The 20,086-nt window shown below is 45.8% G+C and overlaps 1 protein-coding gene across 1 annotated transcript in view; it reads left to right on the forward strand.

The window, feature by feature from the left end:
• Window positions 1-52: 52 nt before the first annotated feature.
• Window positions 53-20,086, forward strand: part of LOC108506640 (solute carrier family 22 member 5-like) — a 26,635-nt gene continuing 6,601 nt past the window's right edge. Inside the window, exons 1-7 of the mRNA XM_017833892.1 lie at window positions 53-495; window positions 8,676-8,779; window positions 11,284-11,438; window positions 12,789-12,960; window positions 13,904-14,030; window positions 17,043-17,143; window positions 19,738-19,952. Coding sequence (XP_017689381.1) covers window positions 103-495; window positions 8,676-8,779; window positions 11,284-11,438; window positions 12,789-12,960; window positions 13,904-14,030; window positions 17,043-17,143; window positions 19,738-19,952 — 1,267 coding nt within the window. The 5' untranslated portion in view covers window positions 53-102. The remainder of the gene's footprint in view (window positions 496-8,675; window positions 8,780-11,283; window positions 11,439-12,788; window positions 12,961-13,903; window positions 14,031-17,042; window positions 17,144-19,737; window positions 19,953-20,086) is intronic.

Below are 20,086 nucleotides of genomic sequence, written 5' to 3' on the forward strand. Positions count from 1 at the left end.
GGGCCCCCGCCCGCAAACCCCACCCCCGGCCCGGCCCATGGCGCAGCTTCCTGCCCGCGCCACAGCGGCCCCGGGCACCGGCGGCCGCAGCTCGGCCGCGCCATGCGCGACTACGATGCGGTCACCGCCTTCCTGGGCGAGTGGGGCCTCTTCCAGCGCCTCATCTTCTTCCTGCTCAGCGCCAGCATCATCCCCAACGGCTTCAACGGGCTCTCCATCGTGTTCCTGGCCGGCACCCCCGAGCACCGGTGCGCCGTGCCCCGCGGGGCCAACCTGAGCGGCGAGTGGCTCAACGCCAGCATCCCGCTGGAGCTGCGGGACGGGCGGGCGGCCCCGAGCCGCTGCCGCCGCTACCGCCTGGCCGCGCTCGCCAACTTCTCGGCGCTGGGGCTGCGGCCCGGCTCCGACGTGGAGCTGGAGGCGCTGGAGCAGGAGCCGTGCCTGGACGGCTGGGAGTACAGCCGGGACGTGTACCGCTCCACCATCGTCACCGAGGTGCGCGGGGATGGGGGGGCGCGGGGCTGTCGCAGCTCCGCCTTGCGGGGGTCCCTGCCCGCACATCGCCCTCCGGTGAGACCGGCTTTGTTTTGAGGTCTTCTATTCGCTTGCACTTGCGTGAGAAAGAGGAAGGAGTTTTTTACTGTGGGACTGGTGAGACACTGGAACAGGTTGCCCAGGGAGGTTGTCGATGCCGGGCTGGATAAGCCCTTGAGCATCCTGGTCTAGTGGGAGGTGTGCCCGTGCCAGGTGGGGTTGGGACTGGATGATCTTTAAGGTCCATTCCAATCACTTAACTTTCTGTGATTCTGTGATAAGGAGCCTCCAAAAGCAGCACGTTTCCTTAACCCAGCAGGACTGGTCACTGCAGTAATTGAATTGCTGCTTGGTTCGTTAGCATCTGTGAGAGGGGCTGGAGCAGGGTCAGCACCTGGGTTCAGCTTGTTTGGTGTCACAGACGTGTCGCTTTGAACTCGGGAGACCAGCAGGGTTTGTTTTCTTTCTTTAAAAAATAAATGTGGTTGAAGTCATAGAACCACAGAATGGTTTGGATTGGAAGGGACCATAAGGACTGTCTCATTCCCACCCCCTGCCACAGGCAGGGACACCTTCCACTATCCCAGGTTGCTCCAAGCCCCATCCAGCCTGGCCTTGGACACTTCCAGGGATGGGGCAGCCACAGCTTCTCTGGGCAACCTGTGCCAGGGCCTCCCCACCCTCACAGTTGGGGTCATCCTGAGGTGTGCAAGATGCAGAGGTTGGGGAGCACTGGTTTAGTTTTGCTGTGTCCAAAAAGACCCTGAACTTCTCTGTGTGCCCACAGTGCCTCTGCTTTGGCTGTGCCCACTGGTTTGGTCTCCCTGCTCACCTGCCGGGACAGGTCAGCACAGATGCACCCCTCGAGTCAGCTCTGTGGTCAGGGCAGCCAGCCAAAGCTGAAGCTGTCCTGATTGTATCTCTTGTTTCGGGTGAACGCTGTGCAGACCCACAGGTACAGGCTGACTTAAGGAAATGGTTTCTGAGGATAGCTTGAATTTCAGTATGTGCATAGCGTTTTTCAGAAGGCTTGGGAACTTTGTAGGGTTCCATTGCTTGTTGACAAGTTTGACAGAGCTAGAGCAGTATTTGCCATTATTTCTTGCTTTGCAAAATGGGTTGTGATGGGTGTTTGGGTGGTGATGGGTGTGAGTACTTAATGACCGTAAGCTGATCTGGGCACAGAGATCTTCCTCAGGAGGAAGCAGGGGAGAGGAGCCATGGCAGCACAGGGGGGTGTGGAAACGGGGACACCGGGGTTGTTGGAAATTCAAGCGAGGGCTTGAGTGATTCTGACAAGTGGTACAAGGCATTGTCTCACCTATTGCTAAAGAACTGCTGTCTTCCTGGAGAGTAAAGCTGCTCGGAATGTCTAGGCCCTGGTCCTTGCTGGCATGCACTGTTGAGAAAGGCTGGGTGCTCTCGGGGCAGCGTGGGGCAGTTGGCATCCATCCTCCTGGCCAGTCCTGCTCGTGGGTTTTGTTCCCCGTGCCATGCTGTAGTGCTAGACCTGCCTTAGACGTGGTGCTTTGTCTCTGAAACTTCTTCACTCAGCCTTGGCTTGGTGTGAATTGAATGTCCCGAGCTGTTGGAGCATCGTGCAGGGGTTTCTCAGTGTACGGAGCAGGAGCTGCTGGCCCTGCCCAGCCTCCCCGGCAGCCCTGGCCCGCTGGCTGTGTGACTTGGCAGATGTCCCGTGGCCGTGGGAGGTAATGTTTGTCTGCCCAGGCATCATGCACCGAGGCAGCATTTTTTTTCTCCTTTAACATTAATGTTTCTGAGGGAGTTTTGCAAAAGCCGTGCCCTTTCACATACTTACAGGTTTTCGGTGTTAAACGTGTTTAATTTCTTGGCTTTGTGCTGCTGCTTTTATGATTAACTAATCTTGTGTTTAGTTGCGTATCTCTAACTTGTTGAATAATCATGAGGACCTTTGTCCCAGATTTCCGTAGCCAACGCTGGGAGGGGGAAGGGGATCTTTTTTTTTTTTTCAAGAAAGCTTTTTGCTGAATCTCTCATGACTTTAGAGGAACCTTGTTTATGGTTTTGCTTTTCGGGGGAGACTTAAAACATTCAGTTCTCTCCCACTTGAAGAGAGGCTTTCTTTTCTCACACAGACTAACAACAGAAGGTTGTTATTAGCCAGTCTTCAGTATTTATCCAGCTCCAGTGTAACAAAATCCCTTTCTGTCTTTTGCTTTTTGAAATGCTGTGGCTCAGGGGATAAGAAAAGCTTTACTTTGGCTCAAGAAGCCATCTGTGTCATTCTGATTCCTCCATAAGTCCCATAAAAAAAGAATGTAGGAGTAGTAAAAGTTCATACATGGTAGTAAAAGTACTAAAGGCAGGAGCAACTAAGGTAAAAGGCCAACTTCTGCCAGTCATGGCTGTTATGGGGCTACACAGAATAACTGGGAATAGAATTGAGCAGTGGAGTTCAGAGCATGAGTGCACTAGAAATATGATATAATGAGAAGGCGTTAGATGATACAGCAGTCAGAACACTTCACAGGGGAGTAGTTCTTACATAGTGAACCCTGAACAGACACTGAGTTTTGCATACACATATTCATCCTCAACTCCTAAAAATGTGTCACATTGTTCATCAATTGAAATCAGCTCAGTGCAGGTGGCACGCAGCCAGAGCTGGATGTTTTGTGTCTGTTTTGCTGTTGACAGGCTCTAGGGACTGTTGGCTTTTGCAGGGGAAGGGTGCCCGTGGTGGGAATTGCAGGGTGTGCAGAGGCTGATGCAGGGCTGGCACTCCGGGCTGGCACTCCCTCTGCATGGATGTGCAGGGACAGTTTGGGGCAGACAGAGGCTGCCAGCCCCCGCTCCCCCGGGTGCCCCGTTGTGCTGTTGGACCCCACTGCTGTTGGTCAGTGGGTTATGCCAGACCCTCAGGAAGCAAGAGGAGGCCACAGCAGTGTCATCTGGAAGGACTCAAATGGGCTCTGTGACACAGCTGGTGAATTAGAGGTATGGATGCTCACTCTCTATTGGAAGGCAGAGGGATGTATTGTTTTGCTTTACCAAAATAAAAACACAGGCCTATGCTAGACATTGTAATTTACAGTCACAGAATGACAGAATGGTTTGGGTTGGGAGGGACCTTAAGGATGACCTGATTCCAGCTCCCGTGCTGTGGGCTGGGACACCCTCACGAGCCCAGGCTGTTGCAGGAGCAGAGCCAGCAGCTGAAGTGCAAATCATGCCCATGTCATCCAGGTCCAGCTCTCACCCAACTCTTCATTAACATCAGTCATCTCCATTGTTTCTCACCTTGTAAAATAGGAGCTTTCTCTTCATAGTTGTAGATTAAGATCTCATTGTTTTTCTGGCTGAAGTTCATATTGATAACTTCTCATCCCCTGGAGTTAATAAAGCTGTGGTGATTGGCAGGTACAAAATCTTAGTGTTACTAGTCTTGTCAGAAGAAGGGAAAAAAGTCTAGTTTTCATTTAATAAGTAAATGTGAAAGTCTCACAGATCTTTTAAGGTATGTCTAAAATGCTGTGGTTTTCAAGGTATGATTTAAGAAGCACATCATGCAGGAATGTTCAGAATTGTACAAAGTACAGATGTTTCTGACCTTGCAACATAAAATAAGATTAGTATTGTTAAAGAATGATAGGCCTGTGGTTGATGATGTTAAATGGAAACAGTGCTCTTTCAGTGGTACCATGGACAATTAGTGACAGGGTAATGTTCCCTTCATGTCATCTTTACTTGTAGATTTGAACTCAGCTCAGGTTTCTCAGTTGTTGATGTCACTGCCCTGTTTCCTTTTTCTCCAGCCATCTAAAAAACGTGTTGTATGGGGAACAGTTCAGTTTCTGCACTGGAATTATAAAATATTTGGCAATTTCCTTCCTGTTCTATGCAAGTTTTATCTCTGTAAAAATTTAAAACAACTACAGGGGGGAAAATTAAGCAGAACGTGTATTTTGTAGATACAGACTTCTGTTTACTTCAGATAATAAGCTTTAATGTAACATCTAGAGCTTCTAAGTATTTGGAATATACAAATGTTTTTTGAGAGGAAAGGGTGTTTAATAACACTCGTAGCTCTCAAGTAAGCAGAGAATATTTATATGGATACAAACAAGACCAGATTCTGAATCAAAGGTTGTTAAGTACTTGGTTGTGAGACTGAGATTTTTTTGAAGAACCTGCTTCTACTTGCTGAGAGAAGCAAGTGGAAGGAGAGAGCACAGGATATTGGCTTAGCTTCAAAAATTCTTGCTAACATGTTGATTTTTAAAAAGAAAATATTAATACATGGGACTACCCACTTAATTCTTCAGTCATGTGTGTTACTCTCAGCAGGACAGGAAAACAGTTTAAAAAAATAAAGGAGTGGGAAGGCATGATATCTTATAGCTGTAAAAATTCCTTTTCCTATAAGGCTTTTCTTTTTAGGACAGGAGTGTAATCAAGTGAGGCTCTTGAAGCTTTTGTACTTGCCATAGCCCAGCTTTGTTTAGGGTTCTTATAGTGGCATTAGGAAAGTTGAATGTTCCTGTGGTGGAGCAGCTCTCTATACTGAGAAACATCCTTTTTTCAAGTAAGGTCCTTCTTTAGCTTTCCAAGCATATTTGGTAGTGGTGTGTGTTTGGTATATACTGTAATGCAACAACTTTTGATGTTTTGGAGAGCTACCCTATAACTAGACTTGCAATTTGCATATTACAGTGCATTAAAAATATTGGGTAAAATTTATGCTTAAATAGCATAGGCAGTTTTATGCTTAGGTAGGATAGGCATCTTCATATCAGCAGTTAAGATCTGATTATCTCTTTGGGATGGTATATTTGCAGTGAGAGTGAAGCAGGATATGGGATCTGCACTGAGGTCTCGATGAGAGGCACAGCGGGATTTACTGTCAGTAATTCATGAAGTGCCAGCTCTCCTGTCCAAATACAAAAATCACAAAACATCAGCCCAGAATAGCTCCAGTCTGAGGAAGAAGAGAAGTTTAAACTGCAACAGAGGATGTCCCAGAGCTGTGACAAAGCAGAGTGGGGATGCTCAGTGCTGCTGGGTGCCCGTGTGGAGCAGCTCGATGCTTCCCCACGGCAGCAGCTGCTCTTTGGAAGTGGAATGTTTTCCTCCTGTTTGGAGCCCAGACACCTTGCTGAGGTTAACCTTAGCTTCTTCCCTGGGGCAAAGGCTGTTACAGCTGGCAGGCCAGTTCAAAGGATACCGAAGTGAAAATAGCACCTGACTTTAGAGCACTGGGTCACAGTGTGCTGTGTCCAAACAGCACTGCCAGCAGCAGGGATTAATCAGGAACCACTCCAGGGATGCTCCCTCTGTGCCACGCTGGGCTCCACCAGTGATGTTTCAGTGACTTCCTCTTGGACGATGGGCACCTGAAGGAAGGGTATGGTTGCAGAATGGTTCTGGCAGGCTGATGCTGTCATCACTGGCAAGCAATGTAGTAGACCTTGTTGGTGAGTCATTAAAAAGTTGACGACTTAAACATTCATTTACTGGGGCAAAGGGTAACAGACCTTAAAATCCTTTTGCCCTAATTGTTGTGGAGTGTGAATAACTGAGATTGCACAACTAAAGTAGTTCTCCTTTGGAAATTTGATGTTGTAGTTAACTCTGGTGCCTGGTTTAAGTGATCTTCAGCATAACAGCTCCTCACACTGTCACAGAGGGGACGGAAAAACAAGCTGGTAATCATTGCCACGTTTGAATGCCCAGTATGTTTGCACCTGCCAGTGCAAGAAGCTTTTGGCAGAACTGTGCTAAACATTTTAATACCATGACCTTTCCCAGGAAAGGTCTCTACCTCAGTAGTCTGAAGGAAATGTTTGTTACAGGGCACAAACAAACATGTCAGTGCCTGGAAATCCAAGTGTTGTGCAAGCCTCGTGCCAAAGTACAGGGGGTAGGACAGATGAAAGGAGAGGGTGCACAGGCTGAGCAGCTGGAAAGGAATGACTTCTTTAGCAGTGATAGACTAATAACCAAGGTAGTTAGATTTTAGTTCTGTTATTGAGCATGTCTGACTCCAGTAGTTGATACAAAGGTGGCTTTTTGTGAGTAGGCGAGGCTTTATAAATGCAGGATTTGTATCTGTGATATTTTTTTCCTGGTGTTGTCATATGAAGGCATATGATAATGACTGAAACCTTTGGCCGGTATAAATTTGATAACAGTCATTTGCTGCATGTTTTCAAGTTGCCACATATATTTTCCTGAAGCTTCCTGGCTGGCTTAGCCTCTGTGGTCATCACAGAATGGCTCAAACTTTCTTTAATCTATAATGAAGCACAGCTTTTGTTGAATAATACAGATTTAATTATAAACATTGATTACAGTTCTTGATCCACATGATATTGATAACTGTGGCAAGTTCAGTTCCTTAACATGAGTAGGATACATTTGTTCTCACATGAAAGCCACAGTTCTGGAAGGCTCCTCTGTAACGATGCCTGGTTGGTGGGATCAGGCATTGTGGGATGTGCTGGCACTGTGTTGAATGCTGGGACCTGAGCTTCAGGTGCTGTGAGGCTGAAAAGGGTTGGGGAGCAAGGGCAGGAATAATATCGAGGGTTAGGAAGCCTGATAGAAGGAGAGATTTTTTTTCAGACATGAAACCACAAGCAGATTTATCAATGGAGAGGTTAGGAAATGACTTGAATGCAGTTACAAATTGGAAAAGGTGCATTTTGACCTTAAAAATAACAATGATGTTATATTATAAATTAGTGTAAGGGCTGGCAGCTGAAGTTCTACAAATGCCCATGAGAGTGCAGCCTGTGTGAATGGCCATAATTCATCTCTAGAACAGTTCCCAGTTCTCTCTGAAAACTGGATGCTGTTCCATGACATAAGTGATGGCTCAGCTGTGTTTTGAGGTGGGGATCTGGGAGTGGAAGGCCATTGCTGGTGTTGTTCATCCTGTGCATAGTTTTTAGTGATCCTCCAGCCTTAAAACACAGACTAGGATGTAGTTGTAGTGTGACTGTTGACAGGCTGAGGGCTGTGAGGTTCCTGGAGTCAGAGGTTTCATGCTGAGGACACGGGGCTGGCAGGCAGTGAAACCCCCCCCCGTTCCCACTGCAGGACCAGGGATGGGCTGGATGGGAGAGCTGGGACATGGAGCAGCTGCATTTCTAAGGAGCAAATCAAAGCACTGATGGGAGTTCCAGTACAAATTGAAAGAAACTATGCTTAATTATTTCTAATTGGGGGACAAGAAGGATTAATTTTTGGGGTCAGGGCAAATATTTTCATTTCAGCCTTTTTACTGCAGATTAAAACCTAAAAGTTTCCATCCCTAAAATATCAGATGAGGGGTGGGGCAGGACTGGGAGAGCACTGGGAACTCCTCCAGTCACAGCATAGCTGTGAAGGAGGAGTGGAGGCATCCCTGCTGGGTTTTGTCATTTCTTCTAATATTTATACATTTTCCCCCCAGATAACCAAAATAAGACTCTTTTAATAATAACTCTTAGTGTAGATAGAAAAATAACACGAGTGCTATTTCAAAAACATCAGACTGAAATGAGTATGAGATTGGAAACCATTGCAGTCTTCATTCAATAAATATTTTCTTTTGTTCCTCTTTTCTGTTTGTTTTTTTTTTTCTGAAATCTTGGTTTGTTTGGTGTATGTTTCAATTTGTATTCAGAATTCTAATTGATGTTAGTTAGGTTCCCAGTGAAGAGTGAACAGTCTCCTGTCTCTCAAAACCACATTAAAATGTAATAGAGGCTTTTTCTTTCTATATTCTTGTTTCTGTAGTTCAATTTCTCTTAAATTAGGAATGTGAGTTTTTAATGGAACATTGCTATATGCAGGGGATTCGATGGGATATTGGGAAGGAATTGCTCCCTGTGAGGGTGGGGAGGCCCTGGCACAGGTTACCCAGAGAAGCCGTGGCTGCCCCATCCCTGGAAGTGTCCAAGGCCAGGTTGGACAGGGCTTGGAGCAACCTGGGCTGGTGGAAGGTGTCCCTGCCCATGGTAGGGGGTGGAACAGGATGAATTTTAAGGTTCCTTCCCACCCAAACCATTCTGTGATTCTGTTCTCACTCCTCCCAAAACCAGCTCAGCCGAGACATTTAGGAGGGAGGGGAAATCCTGTTTATTGAAAGACTTTCATATTCTCTCTCCCTGCAGTGGAATCTCGTGTGTGACAACGACTGGAAGGGACCCCTGAGCACCTCCCTGTTTTTTGTGGGTGTCCTGCTGGGATCGTTCATATCAGGACAAGTCTCAGACAAGTAAAGTATATACACCAGAGCTGCTGGCTCTTTGAGTCTCGTTTGGAGACACTCCTTGTATGTCAAATTTCCTATAAGTGTCTTTTTGCAACTCCTGACATGTCTTTGTTCTGTGACTGTCTAACCCGAGTCTACACAGAGTGTGTAAAGAAATGTCCTGAACTAGAACAAAATGTTACAAAGATTATTACTGGGTGTTACCTTTATCTGTTTGCTTTTGCAATGAAATCACTCCGGAGCAAACTGGTTTTATGCCAGAAAACAGGTGTAGGAGATAAGTTTTATCTGGAAAAATCAGATCAGTGACATTCTCTCCTCTTTACTTTGGACTGTGTTCGGAGGGATACCTGAAGATTGTTTTCCTTTGTTTTTTTAAGTCAAATTGAAAACTTTTGTTTTATAAACACACGTAGCTTCTCTTCCTCCACATCAAATACATCATCTAAGTCCAATGATCTGCATTTGTGGAAGCTGCAAAGCATGAACGTTGTTCAGCTGCACTCCAGAGAAGCAAGGCTTTCTTGTTTATGAGTACAAACATTAAAAAAAGGAAGACAACATTAATTTTTGTGATGCTGACAATTGTTTGGGTTTTGGGTATTTTTGTAAAACTTGGTTTTTCTTATTCTCTCCCTGGGATTTGCTGTGCAATGCACCATGTGCTGTCTTCCTGATTCCCAGAGAACGATATGTGGTCTTTTCATTTGCTGATACTTGTGGAGTTTTTGTTTCATTGAAACATAATCTTTATGCCACAAATCTTGTAGCATCATTTAAGGCCTTTGCATAGTTTCCTGCCCATCAGGTTTGACAAGTCTTGAGCTCAGAGGCAGGAATCCTTGAAAATCAGCCAGCCCTCCTGGACTTCTCTCCAGAGCTATATGCCATGGGATTTTTCCAAGCAAATCCCTGGTCAGGCCAGTGTTTGCTTTCCCTGTGGTCCTGCCTTCTGCCTTGTTCCTCCCCTCAGAATCCTGCCCTTCCCCATGGCACAGCACAGCCATGGTGCTGCCAGCCTTCACATCCCCAGACAGTTCTGCCCTGTTTGCAAGCCCGAGGTCCAGCAGTGTCTCCCTTGGCCAGCTCCTCAGCCACGTGTTGGGACATTGGCATTGATGAGCTCCAGAAAGCTCCTGGGCTTTGTCCTTCTCTCTGTGCTGGAGTGGTTGAAGCCCCCCTGATGGCCAGTGCCTCTGGACACAAGGAGGTTTCACAGGACACAACAGCCCTGCCCTGTTGGCTTCCCTGCCAATCCCAACCCATAAACTCAGCAAGCTGCTCATCCATCCCCAGGTCATCCATCCCCAGGCAGAGCTCTGTGCCTTCCAACTGCTCTCCCATATGAGGGGCAATTTCCCCCCTTCACTGTGGGGAAGTCTCCCACCGCTCCATCCTGGCACTGCTTCCAGGCTCAGGAGCTTCATTCCCGAGAGCTCCTTGTCTGCTGCAGGGATGCCGAGTGTGTCCCACGGTGACTGCCTGGCAGGGGAATCAGGAGCTGTTCTCACAGTGACCCAGCAGCTTCCCACCCTCACACTCCCAGGAGTCTCCTTCTGCAGCTCCTTCCCGTGGTGACACAGATCCTCATGGATGCAGGAGAGGAGGCCATGGGCAGGGAGCTCATGGCAAGGGCTGCTCCTCTCCAGGAGGAGGACGCTGCAGGGAGGTGTGTGCAGTGTTCTGCTGCCCCCGTCTGCTGCACACAGTCCTGCAGCCAGCCTGAGGCATGGAGAGGGACAGAATGCTTTGGGGAGTCTGTTCTTGGTGTGTTGTGACCCCCCTGAGCTCATGGCACCAGCTGCAGAGCTCCAGGCTGGGTGGGGTTGTGTGACCCTGCCCTCAGCATGTCCTGCCCCAGTGCTGTGGGGCTGCCTGGGCTGGGACATCAGCAGTGACTCTTGATGGGTTGAGTTTAGTTGAATTTCTTTTATCTTTGTTTGTTTGGGTTTTTTTCTTAATACTTCACTGATAGACCTTCCAGAGTCCCTCAGTTTGGTTCATGTTTAAACCAAGTGGAATGGAGATTGCAGCATGGGATCACTGACAGCTAATAGCGTCTTGCAAACCTGAGTTTCACCTCTCTTCCAGGAACTTTCCATCTTTTTTTTTTTTTTTAACATGCTGATCTGTGTCATGGACTGTGTGCTCCTTGGAGCTTTGGATACTCTTGCATTTCAAATAATTTGCTCCTGATGATTTGTCTCTGTACCCATCCTATCAGTAAGAAAGGAATAGTGTTCCAGCATGTAGTTAAAGACAACTTAATTAGCAGCCCTTGCAATATCACTTTCTCTAGGACAGTGATTTTTTTTTTAATGTATTTAGAATAGCTGTGCCTGTGTCACATTTCCTGAACCTCTGCTTTTTGCAGAAGTTTTGTATCTCCCTAACTGTGCTTATAAGTAAACTTACTTTTCTGTTTCTGAAGATTTCATTTGTGATGTTGTATAATCATCTCTTTTTTTTTTTTCCTTTTCTTTCTTTTTTTAATCTGTCCATGGAAGGTTTGGCAGGAAGAATGTGCTGTTTGCAACTCTGGCAATGCAGACTGGCTTCAGCTTCATACAGGTCTTCTCTACCAGCTGGGAGATGTTTTCAGTGTTGTTTTTGCTGGTTGGCATGGGACAGATATCTAACTACGTGGCAGCATTTGTTCTTGGTATGAAAGTCCTGCTGGGCACAGTATGTGTTCTTTCATCTTGTGCTTTTCCTGCTCCTTTTCAGTACTGGCTTAGGGTTGATTTGTTTTGCCAAGCAACACTGTTAAGAGTGTGGCCTCACCATGCATGGATAATTTGCCATCTCCTTGAAAGCTTCCAGTTGATAGAAGTGGAATTTGAATTAATTCTATGGTTTACCATTCTAAAAGAGTCAAAACCCCAGAAACTGATTATTTGAAACAAAGTCTATCTTCTAGTTGGAGAGATAAGACATGTGAGATGTGATTTTTGGGGGCTTGGAACTAAATGATCTTTAAGGTCTCTTTCAACCCACACCATTCTATGTGATTCTATGATTTTTCAGGGATTTCTTTTGTCAGTTTTGGGGCCTAAATACCTATTTGATTAAAAAACTTGCAAAGGAACAAAAGTAAAGTATTTTTTATAAAGTCTCCTTTAAACAGCCTTTAGTAAAAATGTAAATGTCATCATGATACTTACTTCATATACTCCCAAGTTGACTGAGACCATATTTGGTGATGGGAATTACCTTATGAATTACCTTATGAATGTGAGATTTTAAAAAAAAAAATTAATGTTACTTACAGTGACCTCACTGTCCAGGGTACCAAATGGTGGCAAGAAATTCCTTTTGGGCCGAGGAAGGCAAGTTCAGGGGTGAAAGCAGCGCTTGGCTAACCTCACTGCACACAGCCTGCTGCAGCTGCTGGAATCTTCTTTGATTTCCATGGAAACAAGGAAGATTAGCTTGCTTTCTGTGTCTCTTGATTTGCAGGTCCCAAAACATTTCAGAGGGGGTCATCAACCCCTATTTGTGCATTTAATCCCCCTGCCAGTAGCCTGGCCTTTGTTAGTGATCAGCATGAATTCCATATGTGTGCCCCAAAAGACTGTGAGGTTTTTGGCTGTCTTTTAGGTGATACAGGTTGGGAACTTCTGAATTATTCATTAAAGAAGCTGGTCACTCTCCATAAGCTGTAGAGGATGCTGTGGTGATCAAGCTATGGTTTACTGTTGAGAGTGTTTTGTGGGTGGTTTCAGTTCCTCAAGTAAAATGTGAGATTCTAAAAAGATAAAATTATAGAAATATGAGCTACAGAAATACAATGTGGCCCAGTTCTCTTTGTTTTATACACAGAATTACCTCAGTTGATGCAGGATCACTGCATGAAGCAGCTCTGGGGTGCCTTAAACCTGGATGGCAGAGCACTGTGCACTGCAACTCTCCAGTGCAGTGCATTCCCAAGCCCATTGCTGGGATACTTTTGTTGGGTTATTTTGTTGCTATCAAGTTAAAATGCTATTCTTCCCTCTGCTGTTTTGAACAGGCACAGAAATTCTTGGCAAATCAATCCGTGTGTTGTTCTGCACCCTGGGGGTGTGCATATTTTATGCGTTTGGCTACATGTTGCTGCCACTCTTCGCTTACTTCATCCGCGACTGGCGGATGCTGCTGCTGGCACTCACCCTGCCCGGGCTGCTCTGCATCCCTCTCTGGTGGTGAGTATCCTTAACTCACAACACTTCAGTCTCTCTAAGGCCCTGCCTGCAGATTTTTAGGATCCAGACTCCGAGCCAGTGAAATTCAGGAATGGGTAGGTGAAGAATGGATGTTGTGTCCTTTCCCCTCACAGTCGTTTTGCTGTCAGTCCATGGCTTTGTGTGTGATCTGGCTGATGCCCAAAAAGCCTGCTCTTCATTTTCTGTAGGCTTTTATAAAATTAAGTGCAAAGAAAACAAAAAAAAAGTCAATAAAACTCATCCTATGCACCAGCTGAAATCCGTGGGCTGTGGTCTGAACTGAGGGCAGAAGGAGAAACCACTGTCTGGGAAGCTGAGCTTTGGTAGGGTGACACAGATATGACAAACTACACAACAGTACTTGCACATCTGTGAGACTTCCATGTTTTCTCCCCTAGTTGATAAAATACTGCTTTTGGGTGGCATGTTAAGCTGCAATAGCCCACATGGGGGTGGTGTTCCTTCACTTCCACTTGCGGTTGTGTTTGTGATCCCACCCAGGTTCTTAGCAGTTGAATGACCGGTGAATTCTGCTCTGACTTGCCTTTCTGTGACAGGATTTACAGTTACTAAGTTTATATGTGATATTCTCTAAGGATATGCTTCTTAATGTACAGCGTGCTGCTTGTGTGTTCACGTTTCTGAATTTCTTTAATTGAACTGTTTTCCCATACTTTGAATGTTTGGATTGCTCTTTTTTCTGAATCATTGCTAATTCCTTCAGCACTTCTGAAATCCATAAAGCCATGCTAGTCCGCTCTTGTTCAGTAGTCTAGTCTGCTCCTGTAAATCTGATTTCTGTTGTCACTGCACTAATTCCTGCAAGATGTGGCATGTTTTGAGATCAACAGTGTGTGTGTTGGTGCCTGCAGCAATGCTTTGTGTGGAACTGCAGCCTTGTTGTTCTGAACCTTCTCTGCAGGGTCATTCCAGAGTCTCCACGGTGGTTGATCTCCCAGGGAAGGTTTCAGGAGGCAGAAGACATCCTCAGAAAAGCTGCAAAAACTAATGGCATTACAGCCCCAGATGTCATACTTGACCCTAGTGAGGTAAGATTCATTTAGCACTCCAGGTGTTTGCTGGACTCTGTGTAAAGGGATTAATTTCCAGGCAGATGAATGGAGTCATTCCTGCACTGTATTATGTGCTTCTCAGATGGGTGAAAGATCATCCTGTTCTGCTGAAAAGCAGAATACCCTTTCCCTTCTTCATTAAGATTTGCAAGGCCTTTGCTGTCCTGTTCACATGGGGATGCCACCATGCTTTCCAATGCAAGCATCTTTTGATCCACTTTACAGCCACCTTTTTCCTTTTAACTCTATTTTGGGGAGGAAGATAATAATTTTGAGGTACCTGTTGTTTAGTCATCTAAATACTTGTGCCAAACAGACTCTGTGCTTAGTCAGTCAATAATATAATTCTATAGAAGTCTAACACAGGACTAATCCTGACCTTCTTATGGTAGTTTTTTTCCTGGATTTTCATTAGAACGCATCTTTTTCCTTTTTTTTCTTCTTCCTGCTCATGTTGTAGCCATGAAAACTCATCCATTGCCAGCACTGCAGCAGGAGAACAGAAAATAAGCTCTGGCTCCAGCATCTGCCTAAGGTCACTGTTCCTGGAATCCTCTCTGTCTCATTCTTAGAAGGAAGCACTGCTCTGTTTGCTGTGTCTGAATGGGGCTGGGCTGTGAAGCAGCAGAAGGCAGGGGCAAGAGTAGGGATGTTGTCTTAGGAAACACTGGGCAAGGGGAAATGCTGACATTGCAGCAGCGTGGGCTGGAGTATGTGGTGCTTATTTACAGATAAATCATTGCACATCAGGTTTCAGAAACATATTAACATTCTGACAGTCAAAGGAAAATGAGCTCAATGAACAGGTGCTGTTTAAATGCAGAACTCCTGTCCATCTCTTTACTTTTTTAGGGAAAAGTAATGCTGTGGCCAAAAGATCTGTGCAAAACTTCATCAGTGGTGTGTTTATGCTGTTCTTGTGTCTGCTTTCGGCAGGGCAGAAAAGCAGGAGGCTCACAGCCCTCGAGGGTTTGGGAAGCATGTTTATGCTGCAGAGAGGTTCTCAGAATTCTGGCTGGCCCTTTGCCCTTGTGCATTTGGAACATGAGTTTGGGATGGAGGAGCAGCCCAGGCTCATGTTTGGAGTGTCCCTCAAACCCCTGCAGCTGGAGTGCAGAATTCAGACTGCAGAGGTTTGAAACCATTGGGGTCTAGCAGGTGACTGGTCACAAACCAGCTGCAGAGCAGAAATAGGGCCTGGTTGGTTGAATTATCCCCTGTGAGAGGGATACAAGTGTTTGGATGATATGTTTAATTTCACCATTTTGCCTTCTCTGCCCTTCTCATTGCTTCTTGTTCTAGCCTGTCCTTGTAAGGATTCTGTTGTCTGTTTATCCAGCTCCTAAAAGGCAGAGTCCCTTTTCCTCATCAACTGACTCCAAATTTTACTGTTCCTGGTTTTGTTTTGTGGTTTGCTTGAGGTTTCTCTCTCTACTTTTTTTTTTTTTTTTTTTTTGGGTGTTCTTGTTTCTTGGCAACAAATAGTGGCAAGATGGGAGAGTGCTTAGGAAAGATCATGTGATTTATGAGAAAGGGCTGTGAGTGACTGCAGTTTGTGTGATGTAGGTTTGGTTTCAGGCAGAGTGAAAGCTATCAAAGGTAAAGAACTGTTTGCCTTTTGTAGAAAATGGGATTTACGAAAGCAAATACGCTGAAATTTGTCATGTACCAGACTGCTACTTCATCCTCCAGATCTTCAGAACCGACCGTCACTTAGAGAGAATTTTCACCTGGCTGCAGGAGTTACACAAACTCCATGTTGCTTTATCAGAGTTGATGGAATTTGTCCTCTTAAATCCCCTTTTCCATATTCTGAAAAATCTCTTCCTTAGTCCTCCTTCTTAGGGGGTTAAAATTAAAGTCCTAATTAAAAAAAAATTAATTCTTCCCTTTTTTACAGTCTTACCAAGCACAAAAATTGTTCTCATGCTTCATGGATGAATATCCTTGCATTGTTTACACAGAAGTGGTTTTATGTTGAGGAGCTGGAAAGTTTAATGGGGAAAGGAGAAGTTTGTTGTCTTTTTGTTTATGTTCTTAGAAGATGACCTCAGAAGCACACTAGATAACGATGGGCACTCTTCAGCTCGTTAGCCAGTTTGTCTCAGTGTTAATAGTGCTGTTAGGTCCAATATGAGGAGTCATTAACTATCTCTGTCCTGCTGTGGTTTAATCTTGTTATTTGTTGTAACATCTGCAGTAGACAGAGAGGACAGTTTATCACTTCATTTGCAGGTCTTTGAAGACCATTCTGTGCCCTTGGTCTTCTGGCCCTTAGGCTAAACACACCCTCTCCTTTTTTTTGAATGTCTCACCATCTCCACTGCTCTCCTCTTGTTTGAGTGCAGTTCCTTTGCCGGATTCTCAAGGTGCAGTGCTCAAAACTGGACATAAGAACCATGTCAGTAGTGACATATGAATCATGAATTAATGCTTTATAATTCAAGTAACAAAAAGCTGTTGCTTTGTGAAACCCGAGGCAGAGAAAATGATTGCCCAGAATCCCAGAATCCCAGAATATCCTGAGCTGGAAGGGACCCACAAGGACCATCCAGTCCAACCCTCAGCCCTGCACAGGCCCATCCCCAAGAGTCACCCCCTGTGCCCCAGAGGATCATCCAAACCCTCCTGGAGCTCTGGCAGCCTTGGGGCTGTGCCCACTGCCCTGGGGAGCCTGGGCAGTGCCCAACCACCCTCTGGGGGAAGAACCTTTCCCTGAGATCCAACCTGAGCCTGCCCTGACTCAGCTTCAGTCCTGTTACTGGTCATGAGAGTGAAGAGTTTCAGTCCAAATTTTAAGTGACATTGAATTAAGGAGGAGTTTCTACTTTCACAGGCTCTCCCAGTTTATATGTTTTGTTAAAAGTGAGGCATCTATTTCAGCATATCAGAATACTGAGGTATAAGTTGGGGAGGGACTTATTTTCATAATAATTAGTTTTGCAAGAAGTTAAAGTTCCCATGTTTTGTTTGTTTGCTTTTTTACAGCTGCAAGATGTGAATTCCCAGAAGCAACAGACATACACCATTCTGGATCTAATGAGAACCCGAAATATTTTAACTATCACTATTATGTCAGTGCTTATTTGGTAAGCAAGTGTGATTCAGGAGTATGTAACTTTAAACACTAAGGGACTGTGAAGAGATAGGGACAAAACCAGCTCAAAAATCAATTACTTGCTGGCTGAAACAACACAGTTGTGGTTACATGGGTTCTTCACTTCAGTGACAGTGTAGAAACACGTCTGGATTGTTGTTTCTGAAGTAGTCAGGCATATCCTGAACTGAGTGAGAATTGGATCAGCTGGCAGTGATGTGTGGGAATCTTGCCTGATCCTGGGCCTCGGGGAATGCTCTTCTCACTGTAACAGAGTCTTCTAGAAGAATGAGTCATGCCCCCCCTCAGAGAACTTCTGCCCAGAGGTCTGAACATGGTGCTTTCCATCTCTTTTGTATTGGTTCTTAAAGGGATAAAGCTGCCTCTGAAGTTCTGAGATTTCCCTGGACTTTCCTGCTGTCTACTCTGTCTACCTGCCACCTTCAGCTTGGTTTTTACTAGCTGAAGCCATACTTCATGCTCAGTGGCATTAAATGGTAGTTATTTTCCTTTACTAGGTATCTTGAAAGACAGAAAACAGAGAGAGAACCTATAGGCTGCCAGAGGCTGTACAAGTGAGGTTTAATTACTGCATGTACCCAGTGACATAACCAAGAAGGTCCCTTGAGTGCTTTGGAGCCAACTTAAGTCTATTTGCTGCCTTTTTGAAGAACATTCCTGTGCTTTAATGAGGCAGAGCCTTGGAGTTCAGTCCACTGACCTGCCAGCACATACAAGTTGATGTGGCATTTTGGGTCAAAGGATGACTTGGCTAATATTTAAGCCAGATTCTCTGGCCCATCACCAAGCACAATGTCACAAACACACCAAGAAAGGAACTTGTGCAAAAAAACAGCTCAAGGAGAAAAATAATGTTGGTTCTTTGCGGAAATGTCAATACAGTGTCTATATAATGTCCTGCCTCCAAGTCCAGTTGCTGACTCTCACCTTGAATTGAAAGTGAGACAGCCCTACTCTGCTTGGAACAGAGTAGTAGCCCCTGGGCACAGCCAGTTTTGCCTGTGTGGTTGTAGAAATCAAATGTTTGAACAGCATTTCTGGTAGGATGAAGCAGCTGAGAGGAGCAGTGACATGGCAGTGTGTATGTAATCCATTCTACTGGCTGAAGGGCTTTTTGCCACATGATAAATGAAGTTTTATGATAGGCAGGAAGAGTCAAACACATGCAGCTGACTTGCACAATCTTACTTCCTCTCACAGACAAGTATTCACTTGGTCAGGCAATTTTTTTCACTATTCTAGCTTGTGTGTGAGTTACCTAACCTACTTTTAATTCTTTCCCAAAATATAAAGCATCTTGTGCTGGCTTACAGCACAACTCACGGTATACCAACAGTATATTCTGCATTATGAATTGATAGTGCTTACAAAAAAGGTCTGTAAAAGAGGGTGGTTACAGACAGCACTATGTCACCTTTACATAGTGCTGAGTGTTTTGGTAATTTTGAGTGAGTAACAGGCCTTTAAACTATTCCCTTTGCAGGGCTTGCACCAGGGAGGAGGGGGTTTGGCTCCTTGGCACCCTGGGCACTAAAGTTTTCCTACAGACTATATAACTGTGTCAGGGTTTGCCAGTGTGATAAACTAAGGCAAACTGCCACCAAAAAGGAATTCCAGCATCAAGTTTATTGTGTATAAAAATAATTCCAAGGAGAGCAGGGTGGCTGTGTTTCACAGTGGTGAGAAAAACACTGCAGAACTAGTTCTGAGAAGAATGGCTTTGGGGCAGGGCACCACAGCAGTGGGGTCACTCCAAGCTCTGTGACCTGATACCTTCCCAGGCACACTAAGAGACTTTATTTTAAGCAATTGGACCACAAAGGCTCTTCCCATATGCAGTGAGGAGGAGGAGGAGGAGGAAGAGCACATCTTTTGTCCCTGACCCACTGTGCTGTGCAGTGGTTTTGCTCTGGGTGCTGAAGATGCTGAAGGAGATGAAGTACCAAGTACTCTGTGCCTCACCTTTGCCCCTGCACATGTCCCCATCCAGCGCCTGTTCCTTGTTTACCACGTTACACTTGTTGATGAAGCTTAACCTTCTCTTCCCAACATCTCCAAGACACAACAGGGTTTGTGTTCAAGGCCAGTTGTGTGTTTCCCCGAATCCTGTGGAAGCCAGCTCCTGTCTGGCAGTGGCACAGTTAAGATGTCAGTGTTCCAGCCACCAAGGTCTGTCCTGCTGCACTGACCAGCCCAGGCACCCAGCCATGCCAGCATGATTTGGATGCTGCCCAGCCAGCTTGGGGCATGGCAGGGAAAATCTCAGGATGCTGGGTCTGCCAGGATGCCACACTCCTCCTCTCTGATTTTATACACAAAGCATGGATGGTAATGACCCAGAAACAATGCTCTGCACAAAAATATATTTATATATATTGTTTTAGCTCTCTCTCTTGTTTCGGTTCTCTTGTTTGTTTTTTTTCTCTTCTCCCTTGGTTTTGGTGGGGGGGAGGTAGCTCTTGTGGTGAGGTTTGGAGACTTGGCAGGGAGCCAGCTTCAAACCACCTCACTTGGCCACCTCAGGGACAAGTGAGATCAGTCTGACCCCGTTACTCTTCCTTCCAGGATGATCATCTCCGTTGGCTATTTCGGGCTGTCTCTGGACACGCCCAACCTGCACGGGGACGTGTACGTGAACTGCTTCCTCTCGGCCGTGATCGAGGTGCCCGCCTACACCATCTCCTGGGTGCTGCTGCGCAGCCTGCCCCGCCGCTACTCCATGGCCGCCGCGCTCTTCCTGGGGGGCTGCGTCCTGCTCTTCATCCAGCTCGTGCCCGCACGTACGGAACCCTTAGTTCACCTCACGTGTATGGCAGGGGATGTGCAGTACTGGGCACACGGAATCATAGAATCACAGAATCAGCTGGGTTGGAAGGGACCTCTGAGATCATCCAGTCCAACCCTTGATCCAACC

The sequence above is a fragment of the Lepidothrix coronata genome, unplaced genomic scaffold (assembly GCF_001604755.1).
Source record: "Lepidothrix coronata isolate B3197 unplaced genomic scaffold, Lepidothrix_coronata-1.0 Scaffold223, whole genome shotgun sequence".
NCBI classification, from domain to species: domain Eukaryota; kingdom Metazoa; phylum Chordata; class Aves; order Passeriformes; family Pipridae; genus Lepidothrix; species Lepidothrix coronata.